The 27,570-nt window shown below is 49.5% G+C and overlaps 1 protein-coding gene and 1 pseudogene across 1 annotated transcript in view; both read right to left on the reverse strand.

Annotated features, from left to right (window-relative positions):
* Positions 1-27,570, reverse strand: part of LOC149325741 (uncharacterized) — a 101,874-nt gene that overhangs the window by 52,651 nt on the left and 21,653 nt on the right. The window contains exon 2 of the mRNA XM_089563810.1: positions 23,581-23,649. Within this exon, the coding sequence (XP_089419936.1) occupies positions 23,581-23,649 (69 nt within the window). The remainder of the gene's footprint in view (positions 1-23,580; positions 23,650-27,570) is intronic.
* LOC149325743 (uncharacterized) lies at positions 9,960-11,146 on the reverse strand (annotated as a pseudogene).

The following is a 27,570-nucleotide window of genomic DNA, read 5'->3' on the forward strand; positions in this document are numbered from 1 at the left end:
TTATCATCCGATTTTTTTTCCTTCATGTTATTTATTCTACATATATGAGAGAAGCCAAGAGCCACAGAAACCAAGGGACAGAGGGGATTTTTAATTTATTTATTTATTTTGTGCTGTTGTTCGATTTAGAATATTACTGAATGTGTTATCGCTTAAGGCTAATTGATTAGAAAAGCAGAAGAAAAAACAACTGCATGCCGCCGGTGGGATCCGAACCTACGACCTCCGAATTATGCGTCCGGTACTCTACCGCTGAGCTGCGGCGACGGCTGTCAAATCTTCTGCTTTCTGGGGTATTTATGTTTACAATTAACCTAACCTTTAGAGATCACAAAATGAACAAGGGAGGGGAAAACCTCTGGTTGCTTGAGCCAACGTTTCGACAAGGGGACTTGTCTTCGTCTGGGCAAAGCGTTCATCTGTTCATTTTGTGATGAACTCTATGCCCAGACGAAGACAAGTCCCCTTGTCGAAACGTTGGCTCAAGCAACCTGAGGTTTTCCCCTCCCTTGTTCATTTTGTGATCGCCAAAGACCATCTACCACACCCTCTCTCTACCACTAACCTTTAGAGTGTTCATCAGCGCCACCCACGTTCTTAAGCGGCGGACGTAGCACGTCCTGAGTTACCGCTGGATATGGATGTATATGTGTGTGTATACACACAAAAAAAAACTATTCACAGAGCATTTAGGTGGGCGCTACGTGGCACAAGCATGATAGAAAACATAACAGAACTAAAAGGCCGGCAAGGATATACAGCGCATCAAGACAAGAAACCAATCAAATAAAAAGTCCAATTCTTTGTAAATGTCGGCTAAAATGAATTCTGGGCGAAACAACAGGTTCAATTTTGCGGTCTCGCATGCGCGTTTTCCAAAGGATATCAAGTCCAATCAGAAGAATCATATCATAGGGTTTCGAGTCAGGTTGGGAAACAACAAGGTAGCGCACATTGTAGGAAATTGGGAGAAAATCTTTGTGTAGTGTCCTCTGCAACACATCCCAAAACAAAATTGCGTCTTTGCAGTCTTTACGAGAGTATAATACTGTCACGTAGCAGTTGGTACAGGTAGCGCCGCGTCCAGACGGCAGAGGAACGCCAACACCGAGATGATGCCAGCGCACACCGAGACGGCCAGGATGGAACGTCGAGCTTCGTCTTCTTCAGCAGCGAACAACGTGGCGCACGAGCTGCGTGCCGAACAGCCGCCGAGCGGCTATTGTTGTAGACGCGGCATTACCCTCCCTCTCGGAAAGAGCGTCGGCCCGATGCTTTAACAAGAAAATAGGGAGAAAGAAACAAAAAAAAAGCAGAGTAACACACAGCACTTAGTCACTGAATGTCTCGCGAAAAATAGGGCTTCATCCGCACTACATGAACAATCTCTGGTCTCTGCTGACGGCGAGTAGTCCGGGAAGCCCCATCCGGGAGAACTTCATAGGTTACGTCACTTAGCTGACGGAGAACTCGGTAGGGGCCGAAATACTGCTTGAGCAGTTTTTCGGAAAGACCACGGCGTCGAATGGGGGTCCATACCCACACTTTGTCGTCCGGGGCGAACGTCATCAGTCTGTGGCGGCGGTTGTAACGTCGGGCGTCACGGTCTTGTTGGTTCAGGATGCGCACTCTTGCAAGTTGTCGAGCTTCTTCTGCGCGAAGCGTGAACTCCTCGGCGCCAACGTCGAGGTCGCGGCCATCATGGGGCAGCATTGCTTCCAACATTGTCGACACTTCACGGCCGTACAACAGACAGAAGGGCGTCCTCCGCGTTGTTTCCTGTTGAGCCGTGTTATACGCGAAAGTAATATATGGCAGGATATCGTCCCAAGATCGATGCTCAACGTCAACATGCATGGACAGCATGTCGACGAGAGTTTTGTTGAGGCGCTCGGTCAGGCCATTCGTCTGGGGATGGTAGGCGGTTGTTTTGCTGTGAATAGTGCCACTCAGCCGCATGAGGGATTCCAAGAGTTTGGCAGTGAAAGCGCTGCCTTTATCCGTGATAATTAGTGCTGGAGCGCCATGGCGGAGGACGATGAGTTCCACGAAAAATTTCGCAGCCTCGGCTGCTGTGCCGCGCTGGAGGGCCTTGGTTTCAGCGTAGCGCGTAAGGTAATCAGTGGCAACGATAATCCACCGATTTCCCGAAGATGATGTTGGAAAAGGGCCGAGAAGGTCCATGCCAACTTGCTCAAACGGGAGTCTGGGCACTTGAACGGGATGCAAAAGTCCGGCTGGCTTGACAGGGGTGTTTTTCTTCGTTGACAATTACGGCACGTGCGCACATAGTGTCATACAGTCGCCGCAAGCTTAGGCCAGTAATAGCTCTTTTTGATCCGAGCCAGAGTGCGGGCGTAGCCGAGGTGACCTGCGGTGGGCTCGTCGTGACACGCCTGCAAGATTTCTTCACGGAGATTCGCTGGAACGACGAGGAGGTAGTCGCTTCCGGTTGGAGAAAAGTTGGCTTTGTACAGCACGTTGTTGCGCAGACAAAAGGAGGACTGGGTTCTTGCGAAGGGCTGGGGAACCTCCGTGGTACGTGCTTCCAGGAAGTCAATGAGAGGTTTCAACACCGGGTCCTCACGTTGCTGACCGGAAATAGTCGCTACGTCTACGGCTGCGATGAGAGGAAAGTCCGGTTCGTCGTCGTCGCGCGCAGCTTCGACTGGATATCTGGACAAGCAGTCGGCATCGTTGTGCTGGCGCCCTGATTTATACACGACGGACATGTCAAACTCCTGAAGGCGTAAGCTCCAACGCGCAAGGCGGCCAGAGGGATCCCGTAAGTTAGTCAACCAGCAGAGAGAGTGGTGGTCGGTTACAACTTGAAAATTCCGGCCGTACAGGTAAGGTCGAAATTTTGTCACAGCCCATACCACGGCAAGGCATTCTTTTTCGATCGTGGAATAATTAAATTCAGCACGAGACAGAGAGCGGCTGGCGTATGCTATTACACGCTCAGCGCCGTCCTGCCACTGGACGAGTACAGCACCGAGACCCACGTTGCTGGCATCTGTGTGGACGAGAGTCTCCGCACGAGAATCGAAATGACCAAGGACAGGCGTGGTTTGCAAGCGTCGCCGTAATTCATCAAATGCCTGCTGCTGCTGTTCTGTCCACGCGAATGGGACGTCCTCTCTTGTAAGATGCGTCAACGGTGCAGCAAGTCGGGAAAAGTTGGCAATGAACCGCCGGTAATACGCGCAAAGGCCCAAAAAACGCCGGACAGTTTTCTTGTCCGAAGGAGTGGGAAAGTTGGCGACGGCAGCTGTTTTAGCAGGATCCGGCCGGACTCCACGATGGCTGACGACATGGCCCAGGAATAGGAGCTCCTCATAACCAAAGTGGCATTTCTCGGGCTTCAACGTCAGGCCGGCAGATCTTATAGCCTGTAGCACGGTCAAGAGGCGCTAGAGGTGTTCTTCGAACGTTGGCGAAAATACAACAACGTCGTCCAGGTATACCAAGCACGTCTGCCATTTCAGGCCCGACAAAACAGCGTCCATCATTCTCTGAAATGTTGCCGGAGCTGAACACAAACCGAAAGGAAGGACCTTGAACTCATAAACGCCATCCGGCGTCACGAACGCTGTCTTCTCGCGATCCCGCTCGTCAACTTCGATCTGCCAGTAACCACTTTTTAAGTCCAGCGAAGAAAAGTAGCGCACGTGCCGCAGCCGGTCAAGAGAGTCGTCAATGCGTGGTAACGGGTAGACGTCTTTCTTGGTAACCTGGTTAAGCTTCCGGTAGTCAACGCAAAATCGCAGACTACCATCCTTCCTCTTAACCAAAAGCACAGGCGAAGCCCACGGGCTCCTCGACGGCTGAATAACACCATCCTGCAGCATCTCTTTGACTTGTTCAGCTATGGCTTCACGCTCCCTCAGTGAGACACGGTATGGGTTTTGTCGAATTGGTCGCGTACTGTAGTCCGTAATGATGCGGTGCTTAGCGAGAGGCTTCTGTTTGACTGCCGACGTAGACGAGAAACAGTCTTGGAACTGATGCAGTAGGCCGACTAGGCTCTCCCTATCGGCTGGGGGTAAGTCTGGGTTCACGTCGAGGATCAGCTGAGGTGTGCAAGAATTGCACGTTTCGCTCTGGAGGGCAAGGCAGTCGTTAATTTCGGCGATGCCCTCGAAGTATGCGACCGCAGTGCCCTTGGCGATGTGTTGCCGTTCGGTCCCGAAATTTGTTAGAAGGACATCTGCCAGGCCGTTCCGTAGCGTGACGATACCCCTCGCGATGCAGACCCCATGAGAGAGCACAAGCGCAGTGTTCTGTTCTGCTACGCCGTCAGCTCTGCACCGGTCGTCACAAATGACGGTAACGAGGGCACAGGATCGCGGAGGCACGGTCACATCGGCGTCGATTATGCGCAGGGCCACTCTGAGTGGTTTGGTGTCGGCTGAAATCGTTCCAGGGGTCGAAAATGTTACCAGACGATCAGGAAGGTTTATGATGGCACCATGCTCACGCAAGAAGTCCATTCCGAGGATCAGGTCTTTGCAGCAGTGCGGCAGAACAACAAAAGTGCCAACAAAAGCAGAATTGGCAATGGTGACTCGAGCAGTGCATCTTCCGACAGGCGTCATGAGGTGACCGCCAGCAGTACGAATTTGAGGTCCATCCCATGCTGTCTTTACCTTGCTGAGGCGATCCGCGAGGTGCTTGCTTATTATCGAAAAGTCCGCGCCTGTATCGACTAAAGCAGTCACTGGGTGCCCGTCAACGTGAATGCGGAGGTCGGCGCTAACTGCATCGGTGTCAGGGAAACTCAGGTTCACAGAATCGGGCTGCGGCGGCATCGGGATCTCGGCATCGCGTTCCGGCGGCGTTCGGGGGTCTTCGTTATATCCGCTGTCAGCAACCTTCCCAGCACCTCCACCAGTGTCACGTAGCAGTTGGTACAGGTAGCGCCGCGTCCAGACGGCAGAGGAACGCCAACATCGAGATGATGCCAGCGCACACCCAGACGGCCAGGATGGAACGTCGAGCTTCGTCTTCTTCAGCAGCGAACAACGTGGCGCACGAGCTGCGTGCCGAACAGCCGCCGAGCGGCTATTGTTGTAGACGCGGCAATACATTATACGAGAGTGCAATGCGGCCCGCTAGCACGCCGCTGCAGAAGAATGTCCTCGCGGCAGTGCTGTGATCTCTCTGTGATCGACCGTTGGGCTATTAAGGCGGAAGCCTTTAATGCCTCATCGTTGTAAGCAGGAGCTGTCGACAGAAATGTCACGCTTTTCAGTTGGTCGAAATGGTCGTGAAATCACAGTGCGCGAATTTCAAACGGGGCCAACTGTACTTTGGCTACTAACCATGCAACCAATTAAAGGGATCGTATAGTGATCCTCCAAGTACGTTTGACTGAGTTTAGTTAATTGTTTACTTAACCAGTTAGTCCAATTAACCTTTCTAGCCAGACCAGATAAATAAAACCGAGTAAGAAATTGGCCGAGCTTGGGAATCGAACCCCGGTCTCCGGAGTGCGAGTCGAGCACGCTACCACTCCGCCATGCCAGCTTTTTTGTTTTCTTTATTTTCGAGATTGACATGAAAACAATAAGACCACTTCAGCTACACTTGAGCTGATACGGGTGAAGTTAAAATTTCTTAAGGTTCACTAGATCATCTAGTAGTGTTACCCACTGGGGTGGGTCACGCTGCGCCTGGTAACATTCCCGCATATAAACAGCACTTTCAACAAAGTTCTCACGTGTACTACGAGTGTTTATATCCGCATGCCTTACTTGCATTCGCGTTTTCCACAAGCTGTGGAGGCCAAGAAGCATTAATAAGTCATAGGGTACCTCTTTGCGATCAACTGGTAGAAGTCTGATACCATAAGGGTGCAGTGGTAGTTCTTTCTTGACGGTTCTCTGCAGGACATCCCGGAAAAGTATGGCGTCCCAGCAGTCTAGGAAAACATGTTCAATTGTCTCCGGCTACTTACATGACAGGCAATTTGTTGTCCATGGGACAAAGATTCCTTTTTCATGGAGCCAGGTTTTAACGGGTAGTGTATTAGAGTGCAATTTGAAAAAAAATGTTTTCACTGTCGGCCGGACCGGCATCATTTTCACCCGTTTTAAAATATCCTGCCCTGGGCCTCCACGGTAAGGCGCACGATACAAAGGTGGCGGCAGCATAATATCAACCAGTTCCTTATACAGCTTCTTTTTGGGAACGTTATACAGGTATTCTAGTGAAAAACGCACTTCCAACAACCTGAAGGAAAGGACAACCTCACGCAAATATCCGTTTACAGCACCACACGTGTTTTCACACGATGACACTATGATTCAGGGGAGCAGCCTTTGCAACCGCATTTGCATAACAGTTCTCAAAAATATGTCATTTTGATGACGAAGGAAAATAAAGCGCGACACCACTTGACGCAAAAACAAATGAACCGGTCCAACGCCACCGCTTTTGACTGAAATAAACAAGTTTGTTCGCCTGGTTTTCTCCCAGGTCGACGCCCAAAGAAAAACTGCAAACACTCGATGGATTTTTTGAATATTGCTGCGCGACGCACAGAGCACATTCATCACGTACCATATCTTAGAAATCAAGAAAACATTGCGCACAAAGGCACGTGAAAAGATTGACAGCTGCCTTCCTTGCCACGCGTCCGCTTTCTCTCTTGCCTTTAACGTCTCCTCGTTCCAGTGTGTGCTGGGATCGCGATAACTTTTTAGGGGCACCCCAAGGTACCGCGTCGGTAAGTCAGTCCATTGCAGTCGAGAAAAAAAATCAGGTGAAATATCCCATTCCCCATGCCAATATCCTGAGCTTTTTCCCCAGTTTATCTGACATCCAGTTTGGTCGCAGAACTTTACGACCACATTCGTAGCTTCACGAATGCTGTCTCTGTTTGTGCAAAATACCGCTATGTCCCCGCGTATGCAAGGATTTTCACTTCGGCTGCCTGAAGCTTGAATCCAGAAATGCAGTCACTGTTAAGAATGGCCAAGCACAACGGCTCGAGATATACTGCAAAAAGCAGGGGAGAGAGCGGGCATCCTTGTCTCACCGACGAGCGTACTATGAGGCTGTTGGTAAGTTCGCCGTTAACTATAATTCTCGTCGTACAATTCGCGTAAGCCATTTTTACCCCTTCTACTATTACGTTACCCAGGTTGGCATGCTCTAGAATGGAGAAAAGAATGTCCTGAGAAACACGGTCGAAAGCTTTTGCTAAATCTAGCTGCATCATCGCTACTTGACTGCCAAGCGCGTCAACGCATTCTAATACGCTTCGTGCAACATGTATATTTGTGGCAATGCTGCGACCTTTGATGTCACTGGTTTGATGCGGCCCAACTAACTTGGCGATTACACTTTGCAATCTGCTGGCTAAAATCTTCATGAACACCTTGTAATCCACATTTGTGAGGCTGATTGGTCTATAGGACCCCACCAACATACGTTTCTCCGTGTCATCAGTCTTGGGAATTAAAACAATGTGGCAGGTAGTAAAAGACAATGGAACTTGATTATTTTCATAAGCTTCTGTTAATACTGTGAGCATCAGTTGAGCGACGTAGTGTTTGAATGTTTTGAAGAATATAGCACTCAACCCATCTGGCCCAGGGGCTTTCCCAGATGGTAGGTCGTCTATTGCTTTTTCTATCTCCTGCAAGGTAATTGGCAGCTCTAGGCGCTGCTTGATTTCATCGTCAAGTGTTGGCATCAATTGTAAGAAGTTTACATGAAAACCTTCTACAGTCTGGCGCTTGTTACTTAAAAGTTCTGTGAAGTGGTCCACAAAGGCGTTCTGAATATCTCCTGGATCGCTGGTAATTGCGTCTCCGTATCTTACCTTTCTGATTTCTTTCTGGCAAGCGTACCGTTTTTCGTCCGCGTGCGCTCGCTTTGTAGGCGTTTCGCCTGTTCACAATTTTTCGTACCTTGCACGTACGACAGCAGCTTTATATTTTTCTGTGTCATTGCGTTCCAGTTCGCATTTCACATCTCTGATTTCTTTTGTGAACATTCCAGGAGCGGTGCTTTCGATGTTCAGCAAGCATTCCAGTTCAGCGTGCAGGGTTCTTTCTTTTTCTTTCTCTTTATACCTAATCACACTGCTCCTTTCTATTGCTTTAATCTTCACCTGTTCTTTGAATCTTTCCCATTCCATTGCAAAAGAAACTGGTTGGGCAATAATAATGTTCTCAAAATCAGTCTTAATTTTCATCACGAACTCTTCATCCTCCAAAAGTTTGGCATTCAGTTTCCACAAGTGCCAGTTGAAGCGTGCTTTCCTGCTCTTTTTTCCAAAAGTGGCACTCACAAGACAATGATCACTGAAAGTCACTGGTTGTACATGATAACTACAGCATAAGGGAACAAGATCAACTGACACATATACTCTGTCCAATCGCGCATGACTATCGCGCTGAAAGTGCGTGTATTCCGGACAGCTCCCAGTGGAGAATACACTGCCAATATCCTCTAAGCTGTAGTCACTAACAAATGCGGTCAGCATTTCAGCACTCTTATCTCTAAATTTTCTGTACTTAGCTCTGTCAACAGCCATGCACACGCAATTGAAGTCCCCAAGAACAACCAAAATTTTGTCGCATTTGAACCATGACTCCAAGGATTGAAAAAAATTCTGACGCTCTCTTTCCACATTCGGAGCATATACACAAATAACACGCCAACATAATTTCGAAAAGGTGAAATCTACAACGAAAAGACGGCCATTTTCACAAGAAAAAACCGACTCCACGCCTATACCCAAAGTAAATAAATTCGCAACACTTCGGGATGCCTCACTCGGGATGCCTCTTATTTATAAGAGGCATCCACCAGATGCACCTACAGAATGGTAAACGCACACATGAAAATTTGCCTGAAAAGGAACCACCATGCGGCCGGCATGTTCCTCTGACTCTATCTTAGACTCTTGGACTGCTATCAGGTCTAGATCAATGTCTAAAAGGAGGCGGTGAAGCTGGTACTGCCGCCTTCTTGCACCAAGCCCTCTGACATTCAGTGTGGCTACACGAAGTGGTGTGTCCAGCTTAAATACCATGTGTTATAGAGAGAGAAAACAAGCTTCTGGCCGTCGCGTTCCTACCTCCGTGGTCGGTGTGGCTTAGTCGGTGGACGGTCCGCATCGTCCGCATGAGCATGCGGCTTCCTAAAGAAACGTCCGGTGGCGATTGGAAGCACGTCGGAGGATCAACCACGATTTTTTTTTTATGCGAAGCATACTACTTTAGCTACCACTTAAGCCCTTCACCGTGGTTATGCGCCTCCAAATCACGTGATCCATGACGTTACACCACGTGACACGATGACGTCACGACAGTAGAGAAACGGGGGCCCACCTGGCGCCGTCGCTGTGGTTGTGCGCCTCCAAATCACGTGACACGATGATACCACACCACGTGACACGATGACGTCACGGCGGCGGAGAAACGGGGGCCCACCTCGCGCCGTCGCTGTGGTTGCGCGCCTCCAAATCACGTTATACATGACGTCACACCACGTGACACGATGACGTCACGACAGTGGAGAAACGGGGGCCCACATCGCGCCGTCGCTGTGGTTGTGCGCCTCCAAATTACGCGACACGATGATGCTTCGCATTCTCCAGGCTTAACCAAGTTAAGCCTCAGCCATTTTTTATGCGAAGCATACTACTTTAGCTACCACTTCAGCCCTTCACCGTGGTTATGCGCCTCCAAATCACGTGATACATGACGTCACACCACGTGACACGATGACGTCACGACAGTGGAGAAACGGGGGCCCACCTCGCGCCGTCGCTGTGGTTGTGAGCCTCCAAATTACGCGACACGATGATGCTTCGCATTCTCCAGGCTTAACCAAGTTAAGCCTCAGCCATTTTTTCGTACACAGACACATCACCGCTTCCGGATCATCTTGAAGATGATCGACGAAGAGTCGACATTCACACCAACACGGTCTCACTAGAGCTACGGAGGCGGTTTACCCGCCTGCCGCGTGTCGGCCGAAAAGTTCGGCCGTGGCCGTAGCGTCGAGCGTCTGACTCTCGATGTCTTCGGCGGCGGTTCATCATTGCCCCCATCAGGCGGCATCTTCTCGCCTACGCTCTCGTCATGCGACCGCTTCGCAGCTGTCGTAGCGGCCTCTTCCTTACTTGTGTCCATAGCGACGTTGTCATCACTCTCCACGCTGCTCGGGGTGTCGAACGCGACTTCCGTCGCGTCCGTCTCCTGGCCACTGTTGTCTTGTTGAGAGCCATGCTCCACTGATGCTGCAGCTGCTACTTGACTGGTCGTCGTCGTCACCTTTTTTTGAAGAGGCGTCAACGTAGGTCCACCTTGCACAACTGGTTGCCCAGTTGTTTTGGCTGCCTCTTCCGCGTCCGCCTCATCCATCAGATGCTCGGACGCATCTTCACTGGTCCCAGGTCCTGCGATGTTCGCGTAAGTGCGAGAACACTGCCCTTCTTCATGGCCAAAGCGCCGACAGGTTCCGCAACGCGGGACTCGGCACTCCCGACGAATGTGGCCCGTACTTCGGCACCGAAGACACAAAGGGGGTCTTCCGGGTACCACAACGAGTGCCAACTCACCGCCGACGTTCAGCTGGTGAGGCAAATCGTCAAGTTTAACACCGGCCTTCAACTTCAGGGTGACAAGCCTTGTGGTCGACCCCTTCTCTAAGACGCCTTTCACGCGCCAGCGTTCCCGGGTCACTTCTGCGACCTTCCCGTACGGCGCAAGGGCGACACGTACGTCCTCGTCGGGCACGTTATGGAGCAGCCAATGGAGCTTGAGGCGCACGTCCTGGTTCGTCGGGTCGATCGCTAAGCAGCGGCGTTCCTTCACGAGCAGCTCACCGACGCCTGCAATCTTCCGCGCTGCATCGGCATCCTTCATTGTGATAACCCAGACGTGGCTCATGCGATACGCCCCCAGGGCGATAACGTCAGGGAGCAGCGCATGCTGGGCTAACGCGTCTCGGAAACCTTCCACCCGGTAAGGGCGGGCCGTGATGTCGGCGGGCAAAAAACGGTATTTAAAACAAAACGCCCTGTAGGCAGACCTGGCAGAACAACCTGGTAGGAACTTTCCTGTTCAGTAACCCTGTTTCCTCGACCAGACAAGGCCGCTGAAGCCGCTCCTACGGAGCCCATGATCGCACGTTCGAACACTGCGGTGGCCGGAAGTGAAGACCACTCCGCCATGCCAGCTCGATGGTTTGGAATGAACAAAGGTGCGTCTAGTGAATACGGTGTCTTCGTTCACTCCCATCTTCCTCCCTTCCCGTTACGGCGAGGTTTAGGTGTCCACCGAGATACGAGAGACAGATACATTTACTTTCCTCAAAAACCAATTTACCGACGAGCAAGACGTATTTGTCCGCGTTTCAGATTGGTCCAAATTGTCGTGACGTCACCATGCGCGAATTTTGACGGGTGTCCACCAAAATATGTGAGACAGTTACTGCGCAACTTCCTTTCTTCAAATACAATTTTCGACTAGTGTCTACTGAGATATGTGAGACAGTTAATGCGTAATTTCCTTTCCTTAAATACAATTTTCATTTTCTTCACTAAGGCCCCTCTTTCTTCTTTCACTCACACTTCCTCCCTTCCTGTACCGTGCGGCTCAGGTGTCCACCGAGACGACAGAGAATTACAGCCTCATTTCCTTTCCTTAAAAAGCGTTGCGTTCAAGGGGCAACGCATCGCGCCGAACGGGTGGTGGTGTTCCGTGGACACCCTGGCAGCGCTACGACACGCTGTCGCGTTCCACTCCTAAAGGCGAAGCTTAAGCGTCATTAATTGGCAGTTAATTAATGCACCAACAAAATGTGAAGTGAATAAGCGCGTAGCAGAATGCAGCACTCAGGCTTTCGCCTTTCACCACTTTAGCCGCTAAAGTTCCTCGTAATTTTTTGCGAGAGGGAGTGGGCAATCAATGCAAGGTGCGCCTGTCGGAGGCCGCTGGATAACACTGGACAGGCACGAGCCGCTGCAGGTCAGAGGACCCATGCTGGCGAGCTCGAGTATTGGTCCCAGCGGCAAAGGCCGGCGCGGACAAACAGTAGCGTACGCACCTTACGCTGTCACGGAGTAATCTCTCTCTGGGCTCCGCTCGGGCGGCCGCGTGGCCGCCGAAGCAGGTCCCGAAATTCCACCAAAATGCACCGATGGCAAAGGCCATTGGGAAGCCGGGGTGGAGCTGTGGCTGACTCACAGTGATCAGTCACCTAGCCGCCTCTCCATCGCCTGAGGCGGGAGCAAGGGAAAGAGGAGAACAACGCGGTACGACGGCAAAAGCCGTGCAAAGGCAACGGCGGGAAGGCAGGATTACCACAAGCTGAAGATTAAAGCGAAAGACTTTACCAGCTCATTCTTCCGTCCGGCGTTACATCCAGCGCCTGGGGTGACTCATCGACGAGCGCAGCTGCCAATCTTCGTCGGCAGGTGCACCCGTCGGCGCGGCGGCGTCGAGTGCTGCTCCGTCGTCAGTCGGTGTGCGACAGCTAGTGGACTGGGACGGCTCCCAAGCGGTGCAGCCGTAAAAAAACATAGGTAGTCATTTGCAATCGAAGTAGCACGACACAGGCTTTCGCCTAGCCACTTTAGGCTCGGAAATTGACCCCACAGTTTTTTCTAACTTCCCAGAGGTCCAGCAACTTCAGGACGCTAGCGTAAGAGCTAGATTTACTGTAATCGGCGCTATCTTTGTAAGATATGGTGTGCCGCAAGAAGTTTGCTGCTTAGTGCGGCAAGAAAGTTTCGATTTACGAGTTCGCCTCATTTAAACAAAACTACGGCTTTACACATGTCACTTCTAGCACCCCGTATCCGTCGTTGAATGGCTTGGCGGAGAAATGTGTGCACGTCGTCATATGCATCTTGAAGAAACCCCAGGACTCCGAGAACGACTTCTGTCAAGGCCTACTGGTTTAGAGTTCAATACCACTAGAGGACGGGCGATCCTCGGGTGAATTTTCGCAAGGGAGGCGCCTCTTAGCCAACCTTTCTGGCTTCGATTATGTGCCATGCACCAACGTGCAAAAGCATCCACAGCGAGCGCTGGCCAAGCCTTTTGCCGATGCTTTCTCGAGGCGACGTACTGAGGCTCCAAGTAACTACAACGTGGTCCCCGAAGGGGAGGGTAGAAAGCCTGCTCCAAGGTCCTACCAGCTGCTAAGTGAAGATGGACGAGCTCTGCGGCCCAACCGTCGGCATCTCATACAGACGCGAGAGTCGAATTCTGAGACTAGCAGCAACGACACCTCCAAACCGAGCAGGCCAATTGACCAACCCCCGGTACCTGCCTCGCATTCTTGGGCTGGGTCAACATCACTGGCCCCGGGATCGCCACAAAGGACTGCTGGGGCACAACAGTGCACGGCCAGTACAGCGGGAAGCTTCATGCTGGATGCATTGCAGACCCCATCTCTGAGTAAATTATGCCAGATTATGTTATTCCAGCAACGTTTTTTTTTTCTGGCAACAAAAAGGTTTATCAGGTGTTAAGGTCGTAGTACACGGGCCTGCAAAGACTACTTCCAGACGTGTGTCATCGGGAAGCAAGATGCGGTGTCAAGGTCGGAAAACACGGGCCTGGGAGAGATTACTACCAAACGTGGGTCGTCGTCAAGCAAAGACGCGGCGAAGGCTAAGCACCGGCGGAAGCAGCGGCGACTGCGGCGGCGTCCTGTGGCCGAGTGTACCAGGGGTCGCCGAACGACGGAGCGGTGCTCACAAGATCAAGCTGTTGCTGCTCATCGAAAGACGGCTGTGTACTCGACAGAGGCCTCGTGCTTCGGACATCCGGCGGGGGAATACGAGGACGGTCGTTAAGCTGCTGGGAGGGAGCGAGCAGAGGACTTGCCGCAGTGATCAAGGCGACACCTCAGTGTTTGTTGATCTACCCCTTCCCATCCCCCGAGCTGCGAGAGAGCGAGAGAGCCCGGCACCGCCTCTGCCATGGGTGTTACCACCAGCGTCATCAACTGCCCATCCGATTGGACAGCGTGCTTTGAATTTCTTTCCCCAGTCAGGGATCTGGGGAATGCGAACGTTATTTAACGGGATGTTTTGGTGACCACAGCACTCCCTTCTCTTCAATGTTCCTGTAAAAATGTAAATAAACCTATTCTCCTCTCGCCACCTTCGAGCCTCTTCGCCCAGCGGCACTCCTGTCCTGAACCCTCAACTTCAACAACTGGTGGCAGCGGTGGTATCGACCATGCGGCGTGGTGTTGCTTCTGCGGGTAAGTGCTTGAACTTTGCTTGATATTCGCCAGGCTTCAATTGTTTGGGTTATAACTTTGAACTGCTGGGAATCGATGGAAGTTGGTCAGTGAGAAAAGTGTGTTTAGCTCACGTCCACAGTTGATCAGCAAAGTCAAGGCTCAGAGCAGCAAACATGGATCTAATGAAGTTGCTAAAGACAGATTTGCTGTTATTGTGCGAAGAGTTGGGTGTGGAGGTAGAGGAGAAGATGAAAAACTCAGACATTTGCACATTGCTCTTGGAAACCACCGAGGAAGGAACAGTTAGCGATACGTGGGAGCTCCTCAAAGCGGAGCGAAAGAAAGAGGAAGATGAGAGGCTAGCGGAGCGGGAGCTCAGAAGGTTGCAGCTTGCGCATGACGAAAATAGACTGGAATTTGAGAGCTCTAGAGGCACGACTCCAGAGAGAGCGAGCGAGGCCGAGCTTCGAATGGACAGACTGATGCAGCTGTATAAGATTGGCGAGGGTCTTGGTTATTACCTCGTGAATTTCGAAAGGGTGTGTGAGGAACGCGGTTACGCTAAGGATACATGGCCACAAAAACTACTTATGATGTTGCCCTGTGAGGCGGCCACTATAGTCGCGAGGCTTAATGCGAAAGATGCCGATGACTACGAAAAAGTCAAAGCGAGTCTGCTTAGAAAATACCGCCTGTCGGCGAAAGAACTTCGACAGTGGTTCAGAGGCGGAAGCAAGAAAGGTACCGAGAGCTATGCGGAATTCGCATTCAGTTTGAAGGAAAACCTTACAGAATGGTTGAAGGGTGCTGAGGCGTATGAAACCAAAGATAAGGTTGCAGCATGTGTAGGCCTCGAGCAATTCTTTAACAGTATCCCTGAGGCTGTTAGGCTATGGGTGCAAGACAAAGAAAATGTGAGCACGGTATAGAAAGCTGCCGAACTAGCGGACGAATATGCAACACGAAGTTGAGCTTAGAGGCCAGCGGGTCTGAAAAGAAAACTTTCGGGTTAGAAAAGCGTTTTGTACCCAAAAGTGGACCGCAATTTAGGAGTCGCGAGGCGGTTGAGGGCACTAAACAGGTCCCAGAAAAAAGTGAGGATCGTGCCAAGCAGGCCAAAGCTCAAAAAGCATTAACGAGGGAGTTCGAGAGCAGGAAGCCATTCCGTTGTTTCAACTGTCAGGAGACGGGGCACATCGCTGCTAGGTGTAAAAAGCCACGATTAGCCTTCTCATATGCGGACGACAGTGACGATAATTTGCAACTTCTGCGTCCGTATATTCACGAACTCCAAGTGAATGGAAAACCGTGCAGGGTCCTTCGGGACAGCGGGGCAATAATGGACATTGTTCACCCCTCCTATGTTAAAGAGGAAGACTTCACGGGAGAAGTTTCTTGGATAAGGCAGGTGCTGGAAGATCAGAGTGTGTGCCTACATATGCCAAGGGTGGTCATTTCCGGCCCGTTCGGAGAGCTAGTGACAGAGGCCGCCGTCTCGTCGGCTGTTTCGTCACAGTATCCGTACTGAAAAACTGCGCAAAAAACGAAGACTCAGAACGAGAAGGCACAACACGGGCGCAGACTATCAACTGAATTTTTATTCACATGAAGAGGCCTATGTACGTATCTTCTGCCCACAGTGAGACAAGCCCAAAAACACAAAAACCGCGAAAATCAACCCAAAACACAATCACCCACTATCCCTTCGCGTGCACCGTGATGCAACCGTCAATTACTCTTCCAAAAAACTGCGCACAAACAAGACCACGACAACCTCAACGGTCACGCTGATATCACGCCAAAGACCCATATCGCCTGCTCGCCTTAAGATAACTGGCCAAAAAGGTTATCTCCCCATCAAGCAAGGCCACTGATGGTGATGTCACACAGGAATCTGAGTCTTTCTTGATTAGGTAAGCCTCCACCATCTCCCTGCATACCTGATCGCTATGTTTGAACAAGACGCTCGTCCTGTTCAAATGAGGGTAGCATTTTTCGCAACCCTTCCAATGCCCGGCAATACCTGGCACCGCCTCTGCCATGGGTGTTACCACCAGCGTCATCAACTGCCCATCCGATTGGACAGCGTGCTTCGAACTTATTTCCCCAGTCAGGGATCTGGGGAATGCGAACGTTATTTAACGGGATGTTTTTTCGTGACCACAGCACTCGCTTCTCTTCAATGTTCCTGTAAAAATGTAAATAAACCTATTCTCCTCTCGCCACCTTCGACGCCACCTTCGAGCCTCTTCGCCCAGCGGCACTCCTGTCCTGAACCCTCAACTTCAACACAGGTCCGTGTATGTAGGTGTGTCTGCGTCATTGACATGCGCGGCGCAACCGGCCTATTCCATTCCTGGTCTATATAAGCACCTGTTTCCTATAAATCACTCTTCTTGTTCTGGTCATCGTAGTGTTGTAAAGTCCTTCCCGACTCGTATGCACTATTGTTGGAGTTTCCGACAGTCTTGGGCTATGTTAAAGATGCGCCATCCTAAGTGCAGCACTCGCAAATGTTCTGGGGGATTTTTATGCACTATTGTTGGAGTTTCCGACAGTCTTGGGCTATGTTAAAGATGCGCCATCCTAAGTGCAGCACTCGCAAATGTTCTGGGGGATTTTTAGGGCGATAGCACTAAACCTGCCGCTAGCGAAAAAGGCCTCATATGTCGGGATGAAGTCAAAAGAGCGGACAACAAAGGCGCGCGCGCTGTTTGGGAAAGGCACAGAAGGTCACGTGGCGCGGCGGCGCCGCTAGTGCGATGGTCGGCACGGGCGCACGGACGAGAGAGGAAGCAAAGCCGAAAGCCTGCGTCGTTTCCTCTCCCTCCCTCGTGTTCCTTTTGCACTTTGAAGTCGGGTGCGGCAGGGAAGCTGCACAGCACTGGCGGCACTGTAGTCGTTCCATTGGGCGACTAAATAAAAACTATTCCAGTCAGCCACTTGGGCCCCTACGAATAATTACAGGCCCTCTTTTGGCATTAGACATTCATTTAAGCCAACGCTATTGGTAGGAAAAAAAAGGTTCCCTTGTCACTATTCAGAGTTACTGCACAAATCATCTAGTCAGCAAACAAGAGTTTGTTCCCCTCGCCTCCGGAAACCGAAGAGATGGTGGTTGTGAGCCCATTTCTTGGCCACGTCTTTCTATACATCTCCCTAATATTATAATTACGAGGGGCGACTGTCAAACCTGAGACAGGGGTCGATCCTTTAGTGGGAACTTGTTGGCCTTGTCCCCACCGTCTTCGGGACTGTATTCTGCCACGGAATGACACTTGCGCCCCGGTGCCCACGCCCTCAAGATACAAGCACGTGCGTCTTCCCTTTCCTCACGCGCGCCATTCCACAGCGCGGTTCCCTTGGCGGATTTCTCCCGCGCTTGCTTCGCACATCCTTCGCTTCATGCCGGGCCTTCTAATGCCGGTCTAGATGCTTCGCGCCGAGCAGCCGTCGGCTGAACACCAACTTAAAATACGGCAACAACAGCACGAGTCGTAGCGAAGTGACAAGCAGAAGCGGTATCGACAGTATAAGGTTCCACACGACAAGTTGAAGCTGCCCAAGAACAAGCACAGCGACTACATGCTTATGTCCTTACGCACAAAGGGAACCGAATGTCGAAGACTCGCGCTCTGTCAAAGTAAGGATCAACAATTTCCGAAAACTGCAGAGCACAGAACCCTTCCACCAAGAGCGGATTGCTTGGCTAAGGCAGCTCGACGAGATCAGAAAGAGGAGCAACAGCTGCAGAAGCACGTCGCCGCGACAAACATCTTGAAGCGGGATTTCCTCAGCAATCCATACGGCCATGCGCGTGCCGTGTGAGACCAATTATGGCACAGTCTGGACCTAACCGCAGTGACTCCGAACATGATTGGCGTGTGAGAGATAATCTCTCGAGGTGAGTCATGTAAGTAGTTTTACTATGTTCACGACTTGTAATTTGTCGTTGAGACGTGACGGCCACATGAGCACATCGCCCTTTGCTTACGTCGCTCCCTGTCTACTTACAGCGCATCTGTATCTGCACAGAGGATCACTACCGACGTCCGTGCAGCTGACTCGAAGCCCAGTCGCTTCGAGCTGACAAAGCAGCCTGCGCCAGGTGCCGGTTACGCCTACAATCTGCGCCTGCGCCCTGGTCTCCATCACCAGCGCTTCGACCGGCTTCTTGACCGTATATAAAGGCCCTCCGCGCTCGGCCCCTCTTCTTGGCAGCAGTGACGGCCCCGTGAGCACATCGCCCTTTGCTTACGTCGCTCCCTGTCTACTTACAGGTTAGTTTTATCGTATTCTTGTTAAACATTCTTGTTACGCTTTGTTGCCGTCACTGCTGCCACTTTGACGCCGCATTGGTTTTCTTTGTCGCTTGTGCCAATTGCCTATAGAGCCAGTTGCCTATAGTGTTTTTTTTTTTGCTATGCCTTCTGAGATGGAAAAACTTCGAGAAGAGCTGAGAAAAGAGTTTAGAAAAGAGATTGCAGCTATGCGGAACTCGCTAGAACGCGACTTGCGCAACGACTCAAGAGAATTAACTAAAAGCGTTGAACACTGCAGCAATGGATTTGATGATATGCTCGCTAGGGTTTCATCATTGCAAGAGGAAAACAAGGCATTGAAATCCGAAAATGCTGCAATTTCATCCGAATGTGAGGAACTGAAGAAGCGATGTTCTGACCTTGAGCAACGACTAATAGGCCTGGAACAGTACTCCCGAAATAAAAACATTGAGATAAAGGGACTTCCATCCCAGGAAAATGAAAGCCTGCCAAACATGTTGCAAAAAATCGGCGAAATGATCGAAGAGCCAATACTGGAAAGCGATGTTGATGTTTGCCATCGTGTTCAAACGAAGAACAAGACTAGCTCGAATGTGGTTGTCCAGTTCAAAACACGAACCCAGCGTGACACTGTGCTGGCAAAGGCGAAAAAGACAAAGCTTGCAGCTGAAGACCTCGGTTACGATGGTTCGGATACTGTCTATGTGAATGAGCACTTGTGTCCCCTGCTCAAGAAATTGCTGGGCATGGCAGTAGCTCGAAAGAAGGAGCAGAAATGGAAATTTGTTTGGACGAAAAATGGGCACATTCTTGCTAGGAAGACAGAGTCATCGACGATTGTGCGTATCGCCTGCGAGCGAGACCTGGATAAGATAGTATATATCTGGCGTTTCTTCTAGCACCAAACAGTAAAATGATGCCCCAAGATGTGCACAATAGTTTTGCCTTCTGACCTTTGTGCTGTGTCTGCTCAGAAAAAGAATGCTGTATCCTTCTTTCATCTTAAAGCGCAATCTTTGCGAAGCAAGGGTGACGAGTTAGAAGCATTTTTTTGTACACTAAACTTCTGTTTCAATGTAATAATGATTACAGAAAAGTGGTATGAAAGCAGTAACGAAACTTTGCGCTTGGCCGTTACAACACGCATGTGCAGAACCGTACTGGTAAACGAGGCGGTGGTGTCCTGATAGCAACCGAACAAACTTACAAATGCACCATTCTTACAGACTTTTCTATAACCCATGAGGACTACGAAATACTGTCGTTGCAAAGCGGCAGTAGCGTCTTCTCCGTTGTATACCGGCCTCCTAAAGGCAGCGTTTCTAATTTCATCTGCTTTCTTGATGAATATCTGCAATGGATTACAGAAAACAGGCTTAATCTAGTTTTAGGCGGTGATATTAACATAGACTTTCTATCCCAATCTGCAAATAAACGTGAGGTTGACTACGTATTGCACAGCCACGGATTTGTCAATGTTATAAATAAACCTACACGGCCGAAGGCAGCGACCGCCATTGACGTCTTCATTAGTAACTGTTCAGTTGACTGTCTTCATTCCGGAGTCATTAATGCCCAGATAAGTGACCATCTACCCATATTCATGTTTGTAGATTCCTTAACTCCACCAAAACAACGCAAGTTTCCTGTGGTACAATATCGGCGTATAAACCAGACATTAAATTCCTTTCGGGCAGCACTTGCAGGCGTGGACTGGCATCATGTGATCGGCAAAAATGATCCAGAGGACGCATATGGTGCCTTTATTGCTACATTTAAGTGCATCTATGAGCAAAGTTTTCCACTTGAGACTTATAAAAAACCCCGCAAGGCCCGCAAGCCCTGGATAACAAAAGAATGCCTTCTGATACCGTATTTTGCGCATGCTAATTTTTTCAAATTCAGTTTTTTTCCCCGTTCAATAGAAGCCTGGAATTCTTTACCTGGGTCCATTCGTTCTCGTCCATTTCAAAACTTTGTAACTGCCATTGAAGACGCATAATAGCTGTGTATTCTTACCCTGTTGTTAACAGTTCCTTCCTTGTTTGATATTTCATTTGTGATTTTAACTTTTTGTATTTCTCACTTTGTTCATTTTACTGCATTTTGTTTCCTTGCATTTTGTGTTTTTCCCACTCCTGCCATAGCGCATACAAATTGCGCTGCAGTATGTATAAATAAATAAATAAATAAATAAAATAAATAAAATGATAAAACAAAAAACGAATCTTTACAACTGCTTTATCAAAAGCCGTTCCCTTGACGACCTAGCGCGCTTTAAGGTGTACCGAAACCAAGTCACTTCCTTTCTTCGCCAAGCAAAGCAAGAGTATATGGAAAAACTATTTAATCCAGACGTAATTAAAAGGAGTGACCTTGTATGGAAAACACTAAATGAAGTTTTGAACCGAGGTGGACATGCCAACGGCATACTTGAGGTCTTGGTAGATGAGTGGGAAACACACCAATGAGTGGGAAACTTTTGGCAGAAAAATTTAATGATTTCTTCGTGTCACTGGTAAATGGCAGCCACGGCCCCAATACTACGAAATGCCTTGACCCGCGGGTGTCTTCCACGGCATTCTTGATGCCAACGGACGCAAATGAAATTAAAACCTGCCTCTTGACTCTGCGCAATAGTAGGTCACGAGACGTAGACGACCTTAAACTCCAACCAATAAAATATGTAGCCGATGTAATTAGCCCAGTTTTAGAGCACATTTTTAATTGTTGCCTCGAACATGCAGTGTTTCCCCGACAATTGCAGATCGCCAAAGTAACTGTTGTTCATAAGGGTGGAGACAAAAACGATATGTCAAATTATCGCCCAATTTCTATCCTCCCCATTTTCTCGAAGTGTTTTGAAGAAATACTATACAAGCGAATGTCCAGTTTCTGCGAGAAATGTAAAATAATAACACCTAGCTAGCACGGCTTCAGAAAAAACTTTTCTACAGAAACTGCACTTCTAACCCAGAAAGAACTAATTTTAGAGTCATTTGAACAAAACCTTTTCACTCTCGGCATTTTTATCGACTTTTCGAAAGCGTTTGATCGCATTAATCACAACACAATGTTGGCGAAACTCGAGCACTATGGTTTTCGCGGAAAATTTCATCAAATAATCAGATCTTACCTTAGTTGCCGTGTCCAACAAGTAACGGTAAACAACGAGTCATCAAATTTTAAACATCTGTTTTCTGGCGGGCCGCAAAGCAGTATTTTAGGGCCGCTGCTTTTCCTCCTTTATGTTAACGACATAGTCTGCATCAGTAAACTGCCAATTTTTGTGATTTACGCCGATGACACCACTCTGTTCTTCCGAGCGGCACATGTGCGTGATCTTGAACATCAAGCCGCAGATTGTTAGCAACAGCTTCACGAATGGTCTGAGTCGAATTCGCTAGTCATAAACACCGAAAAGAGCAAAGCTGTACTTTTTTGACCTCGCAATAAGGATCCTGCTGTCTCACAAATTTCTCTGAAAATGGGTTCCTCATTCATTCAAATAGTTCCTACGGTCAAAAGTCTAGGAGTGCTTTTTAATGAACATTTAACTTGGGATGAACACGTTTCAAAGGTCAGGGACAAGTTGTCCAAGGTTGCTGGTATCGTGTCCCGACTGCGATACCTTTTACCAAAACATATTAAGCAGATGCTGTACAATGCACTGTTTTCTTCTGTTGTTAATTATTGTATTTTGGTATGGGGCACAACATCATTTATTAATATTAAACGGGTACATATACTTCAGAAGAAAATTGTTCGGAATATTGTTAATGCTTCACGATTTGAACACACCGAACCGATTTTTGTATCTCTTAGCATTACCCCCCTCCCACAAGTTTTTGAAAGTATACTGTTAAGGCGGTATAAAACAAGTATTAGACAAAACAATTCATTTATGATGAACCTGTGTAACTTAAAATGTAAAGAACAGAATTACACCACACGTACTGGTTTCACATGGTTCGTGCCAAAAACTCGAATGAATTACGGTCGCCAAATGCTTTGCTATACCCTTCCGTGCTCATTAAATAAGGCAACTAGATTGGTGTAACCCTAGGGACCGTCGGCACTGCGTGTCACGGAGATTTTTACTCATGATTTGTACTTTTTTTTTCCCCTGTGTGCTCACTTTCCGTGTACTGTACAACATTCTGGTGCTGCTGTCAAGTTATTGTAGGGTGCGTCGACCTCTGTCAAGCCTTCTCTCTGGCTTTTTGTCGGCGCACCCAACATCCTCAAGATGTTGAATAAAAACTGAATTGAATTGAATTGAATTGATTATACTCTGTGAGTAGTGATTATCTAAACCTCCAAAACCTACGAATTTCATTCCGTTAAATCCGGCTGTAAAACGGCTGATCACTCCTCGAACCTAGTTCATGCTGACGCGCTGACTCTTGTACAACTGGGTCCATTACGGGATGAAGGGGCCGATTGTTAACTTTCCTGCAGAGACAGAAGCCATGCTCGAGGCTTTGCTGCGTAAAATCGAGGACGACCATTCCTCTCTTGTAAACATAAGCGGAAAATAGCAAAGTTTTCTCCCTTTCTGACTTTGCTTCAAAAGCCACGCTTGTGCTGAGGACCCGAACCAGAGGTTCTTCGTAGCCAGACGGCTTCACAGGGGCGGAAAACTGCCATCGCACATATAACACATTTCCAACCAGGGTTAAATAATGAATACTTTTTTTTTCTACGTTCTATCAGTGTCCCTTCTACGAAGAATGTAGAGCCTGCTACGATCATACGCTAAGGGCGTACTTCGTAGCAGGCTGCTACGAAGTACGCCCTTAGCGTACTTCTGAAAAACGTGCAGATGGAATGCGTGGTCCTAAAAACCTGAAAAAAGTTGCATGGAATCTTGGAGTAGCAACAAGCTCTTGAGGATCAGCACTACAGTGTAATCGTAATTCTTCGTATTTGCCTTCGTTTCTGGCTTTATATGCTAATGTATAAAGCATGTGGAATTCGCCATCTGTGCTTGTTTACTGCTGTCAGCTGTTAATTTGGATAATTTGCTACAATTCCGCACCTTACGCGCCTGAGAAGATAGTGCACTCACCTGCTTTGAGAAGCTGTCTGGAAGTCCGAGGAAGTTCATGGATTGCAGAACCCATTTCATTTTAGACGTCTGAAAGAAAAAAACGAGCCTCTGAGAATTATTTACTATTGTAATCACGCTAATCATGCTAACATTAGTTGCGACAAAATTCTGCGGGAAGAGTTGGCCCACACGATAGATTGCCGCCACGGGCTTCTTCAAAGGAAGCCCATTGAAGGCGGCGTACGAATGCGCTCAGCATCCAGTGATCAGCGGCGTGTCTTCTCGGTGTTCGTGCAGCAGCGCGGGGCTGGTGCTCAAAGCAGTACTATGCATCAATAAGGAGACGGTAAGGGGAAAAAGCGTGCATATGTTACCCACACAGATTTTATGCGGCTATAATTCAAAAATGGCGAGACGAATACGCATGTCTCGAAGTTTTGATGCTATCAAAGACGTATCCGCTTCAGCGCGCCCCCTCGCAATATCGCTCTGCTGCTAACACTCGTTTACCACCTCTTCGTAAACTGCTACCGACTCTTTCTCCGTTATCTGCGCTTAGAAACCCCAAACGTCCTGTCGCGGACGCCAGAATGTATGTCACCACTTCGCGCTCTTTAGCGTGCGTTCCCAGACACCCTTAGAGCGCGCGGGGGTAGCGGTCTCGGACGCAAAGGAGTTGCCCTCGACGCAGCGTGGAAAGCTCAGCACAGACCAGCTACCAAGTGACACGAGGCTTCGTCGTCTGGTGCCCAGCTTTCGCTGGTTGCAAGCCAGAGAATGGGTCGGAGCCATAGGTTCACAAACAGAACAAAGCTTATACGGCAAAGAGACGATACAGAGGATTTAGCAATAACTCGTACGAGCACATACAAAGTGATTAACAAAACAATGCAACTCGCACAAAGTTACACTCGAGAGACGTTGCAACACAAATGCCTTAATGCGCCTCAAGTGCGCTACCACAAGAGGGAGGCAAACAAACAAAACACCATTTGTTCACCGGGCACTGCGACAGTCCGACCACCAGAGGTTCACGGCTGTTCACGGTGCGCGCTGCCTCGTTGGTCCGGGGCTGCGCGAGTGGTGGTGTCCCGGGAGTCGAGCGGGCGCGCTTCTCTGAAGCTTGAACAACGGCTTGGGCTGACAGAAGGCAATAAACGCCCTTCATATATAGGCGAGCCTCGCGTCAGTTCGGTCTTTAACGCCAAGGCAGGCGCGCGCATACACACAGTATCGGCTGTGCGATCTCCTTCTTCTCGCTCGGGGCGTGCGTCCCTATTGGTCAGGCGCTGAGACTAGGTTTGAGATTCTTTGAGATCGTTCTGGTGCGGCGCCGCCGCCAACGCGCGAGTGAAGAGGGGATGGGCATCTCTTAGCTCACTCAAGGCTACGCCCTCTCTGTCAACATCGAGTACAAACGACTCCGACATTCTCGAAGGTTCTGCATCATGGGCTGACGCAATTTCTTGGCACCGCGCCGGCGAGAGATGGTGGAGACAGCAGCAACACAAACAAGGCTAGTCGCACTCCGGGGTTTTCTTCTCCCCTGTTCTCGCGGCGCGCGCTGGTTTTTGTTCTTGTTCAAAAATGCGCCGAATTTTGTGACAGTGTCATTTGTCCTGAAATGTACGCGGTCAGAGGTCATCAGCGTGAGCATACCATTCCCCCGTCCCCGTACCAACCAAGTAAGTACTGGTGCTCACCCGCCTGCAGCTTGTCCTACTATGCATTTTTAGTTTTTGGCGGGTACCATCTTCGAATTCCCGCCAGGATCGGCGAGTTCTATTCGCTGACAACTTTTCACAATCCAATTTGCTTCTCATTCTTTGCTCCAGGTGAGCAGGCTCAGTCGCGCTCGAGGCGTCTACGACAGGAACCGCTGTGCTGGTGTTTCCTCAGGGGTGCCTCTTCCTATACAAAAAACATCATTTGCAACGAGATTTACAAGGAAAACAGCCTAAGGAGAGCTAGCCAGAATGGCGGTCTGAGCTCTGACCATAAACACAACCATCGCGCACCGTACGCTGGCCATGCGGCTGCCGGCGCTTCGCATCTTCCTCCTTGTTTGGTTTATTTGGCGGGAAGAAGAAGAGGACCCTGCGGATCAAACTGCTTTGAGCACCTGCCTATCTGCTTTGGTTCCTGGTGGTGCCGGGCGTTTCTGTTTGGTGAGGACGTTCCACGTTCGGGGGTTTTTTGGTCAGGATTCAGGGTAGCACTGTAGATTTGAGTAATGTGAGGTTGCCTTTGCGCCGGCTGTAGGCATGGCTTTCACCTCCCCGGGTGGGGGCTCGGCAGCCTGGTTCGCCAGTCTGCCGGTCGAAAGCTTGCCTCTGACTTCATTTGGGAGGAATGGTGTAGATGCAATTCCGGTGGCGCTTGTACCGTTAGGTGATGGAGTACTAAAAATGAAGAATTCCAAAGCGATCCAGCACGAACTGAAGAGTCTGTCAAATCACTATCTCGACATCTCTGAAGTGCGACCTTTCGGGAGGCGTGGTATTCTTTGCAAGTCGGCAAACACTGAGTGTGTGTCGGATCTGCTCCGGTGTCGTACTTTTACAGCAGTTCCGGTTAAGGCCTTCATTGCGGAACAGCTTGCGTGCACCAAAGGTATTGTCCGTGGAGTGGACCCGTCATCTTCCGCCCAAGAAATTCTGGAGGAATTCCAGGACGCAGGAGCCGGGGTTATTTCTGTATACCGCTGCTCGCGCGAGGTCGCAGGAGTGCGTGTTGCTACAGAGTCGGTAATTACAACTTTTGCTGGTCGTACCTGCCCCTCTGAGCTGAAAATATGGCCTATTGTATATCGCGTGGACCCGTTGCAACCTCGTCCTCTGCAATGCACTAACTGTTGGCGTTTTGGACATAGTGGTAAAGCCTGCAAGTCGGCGACTAGATGCCGGGTGTGTGGTGAAGGTCACTCTTCCGACAGCTGTACTGCTGGTGAACCTGTCTGTTGCTTGTGCAGTAACGCCCACAGTGCTGATGATGCCACTTGCGAAAAACGGTCACAGGAGCAGAGTATATTGGAATTAATTGAGCAAAATAGATGTTCCCGAGCAGACGCTCATGCGCTCCTTAACCGCAGAAATCACTCTTACGCCAGCCTTGTGCGTTCCTCTACTCCCGACCTTGAAGCCACGCTGTCTGCCAAGATTGTGTCAAGCGTCGAAAAAGCACTGTCAGCTGTGGTAGAGCGTATGCTCAGCAGCTTTACTCAGGCTTTGTCTGAGATTGCTGCGAGTCAGGCAGTTTGTCATCTCCCACCTGCAGTGCCGCCAGTGGCAACTTCACTTCAACCGTGTGCTGAAAGTTCGATTGGACCATCATCTTCCAATATACCGACTCCCGTGCCACCTCTCGATAGCGTCCCAGTTAGTCTTCCTCGCAGCAGTGTCTGTACTACTGATGTGGAAATGACCTGCCCTACACAGAAGCGTCGTGCTTCCACCTCTCCCTCTAAGACCTCCGTTCCCCAGCTCAAGACTAGAAAAGGGCCTGCTAAAGTCTCCTCGAAGTCTGATGTGCTAAAGGAGGCTGTTTCGGCCTCTATTCTCGACTAGTTAACATGGCTGGTGTAAAGGTTCTACAATGGAACTGTCGATCTCTTGCTTCTTCTCTTACAGATTTAAAACTTCTTTTATCTTCTCATAATCCAGATACAGTGCTCTTACAAGAAACTTGGCTCTCATCTGTAAAATCATTTTCATTAAATAGGTTTCGTGTTTTTCGAGTGGGCCGCATACATGGTAGGGGCGGTGGGTTAGTGACCCTGATTTCTTCAAAACTGTGTCACCGCGCATCAATTAATAAAAAGGTTATGCTTCCCGACTGCGAGCTCTTAGCTGTTGATCTTATTTTGCCGCACTGTACTCGTGTCACAGTTGCTAACGTATATTATCCAGCAGGAGTAAACAGAACAGACCACCTGGACAGTTTGCTTGGCAACTCTAATAGGGTGATTATTGCTGGAGACTTTAATTCACATCACGTTGTCTGGGATAC

Source organism: Amblyomma mixtum, chromosome 10, assembly GCF_055824585.1.
Source record: "Amblyomma mixtum isolate Tamu chromosome 10, ASM5582458v1, whole genome shotgun sequence".
NCBI lineage: Eukaryota > Metazoa > Arthropoda > Arachnida > Ixodida > Ixodidae > Amblyomma > Amblyomma mixtum.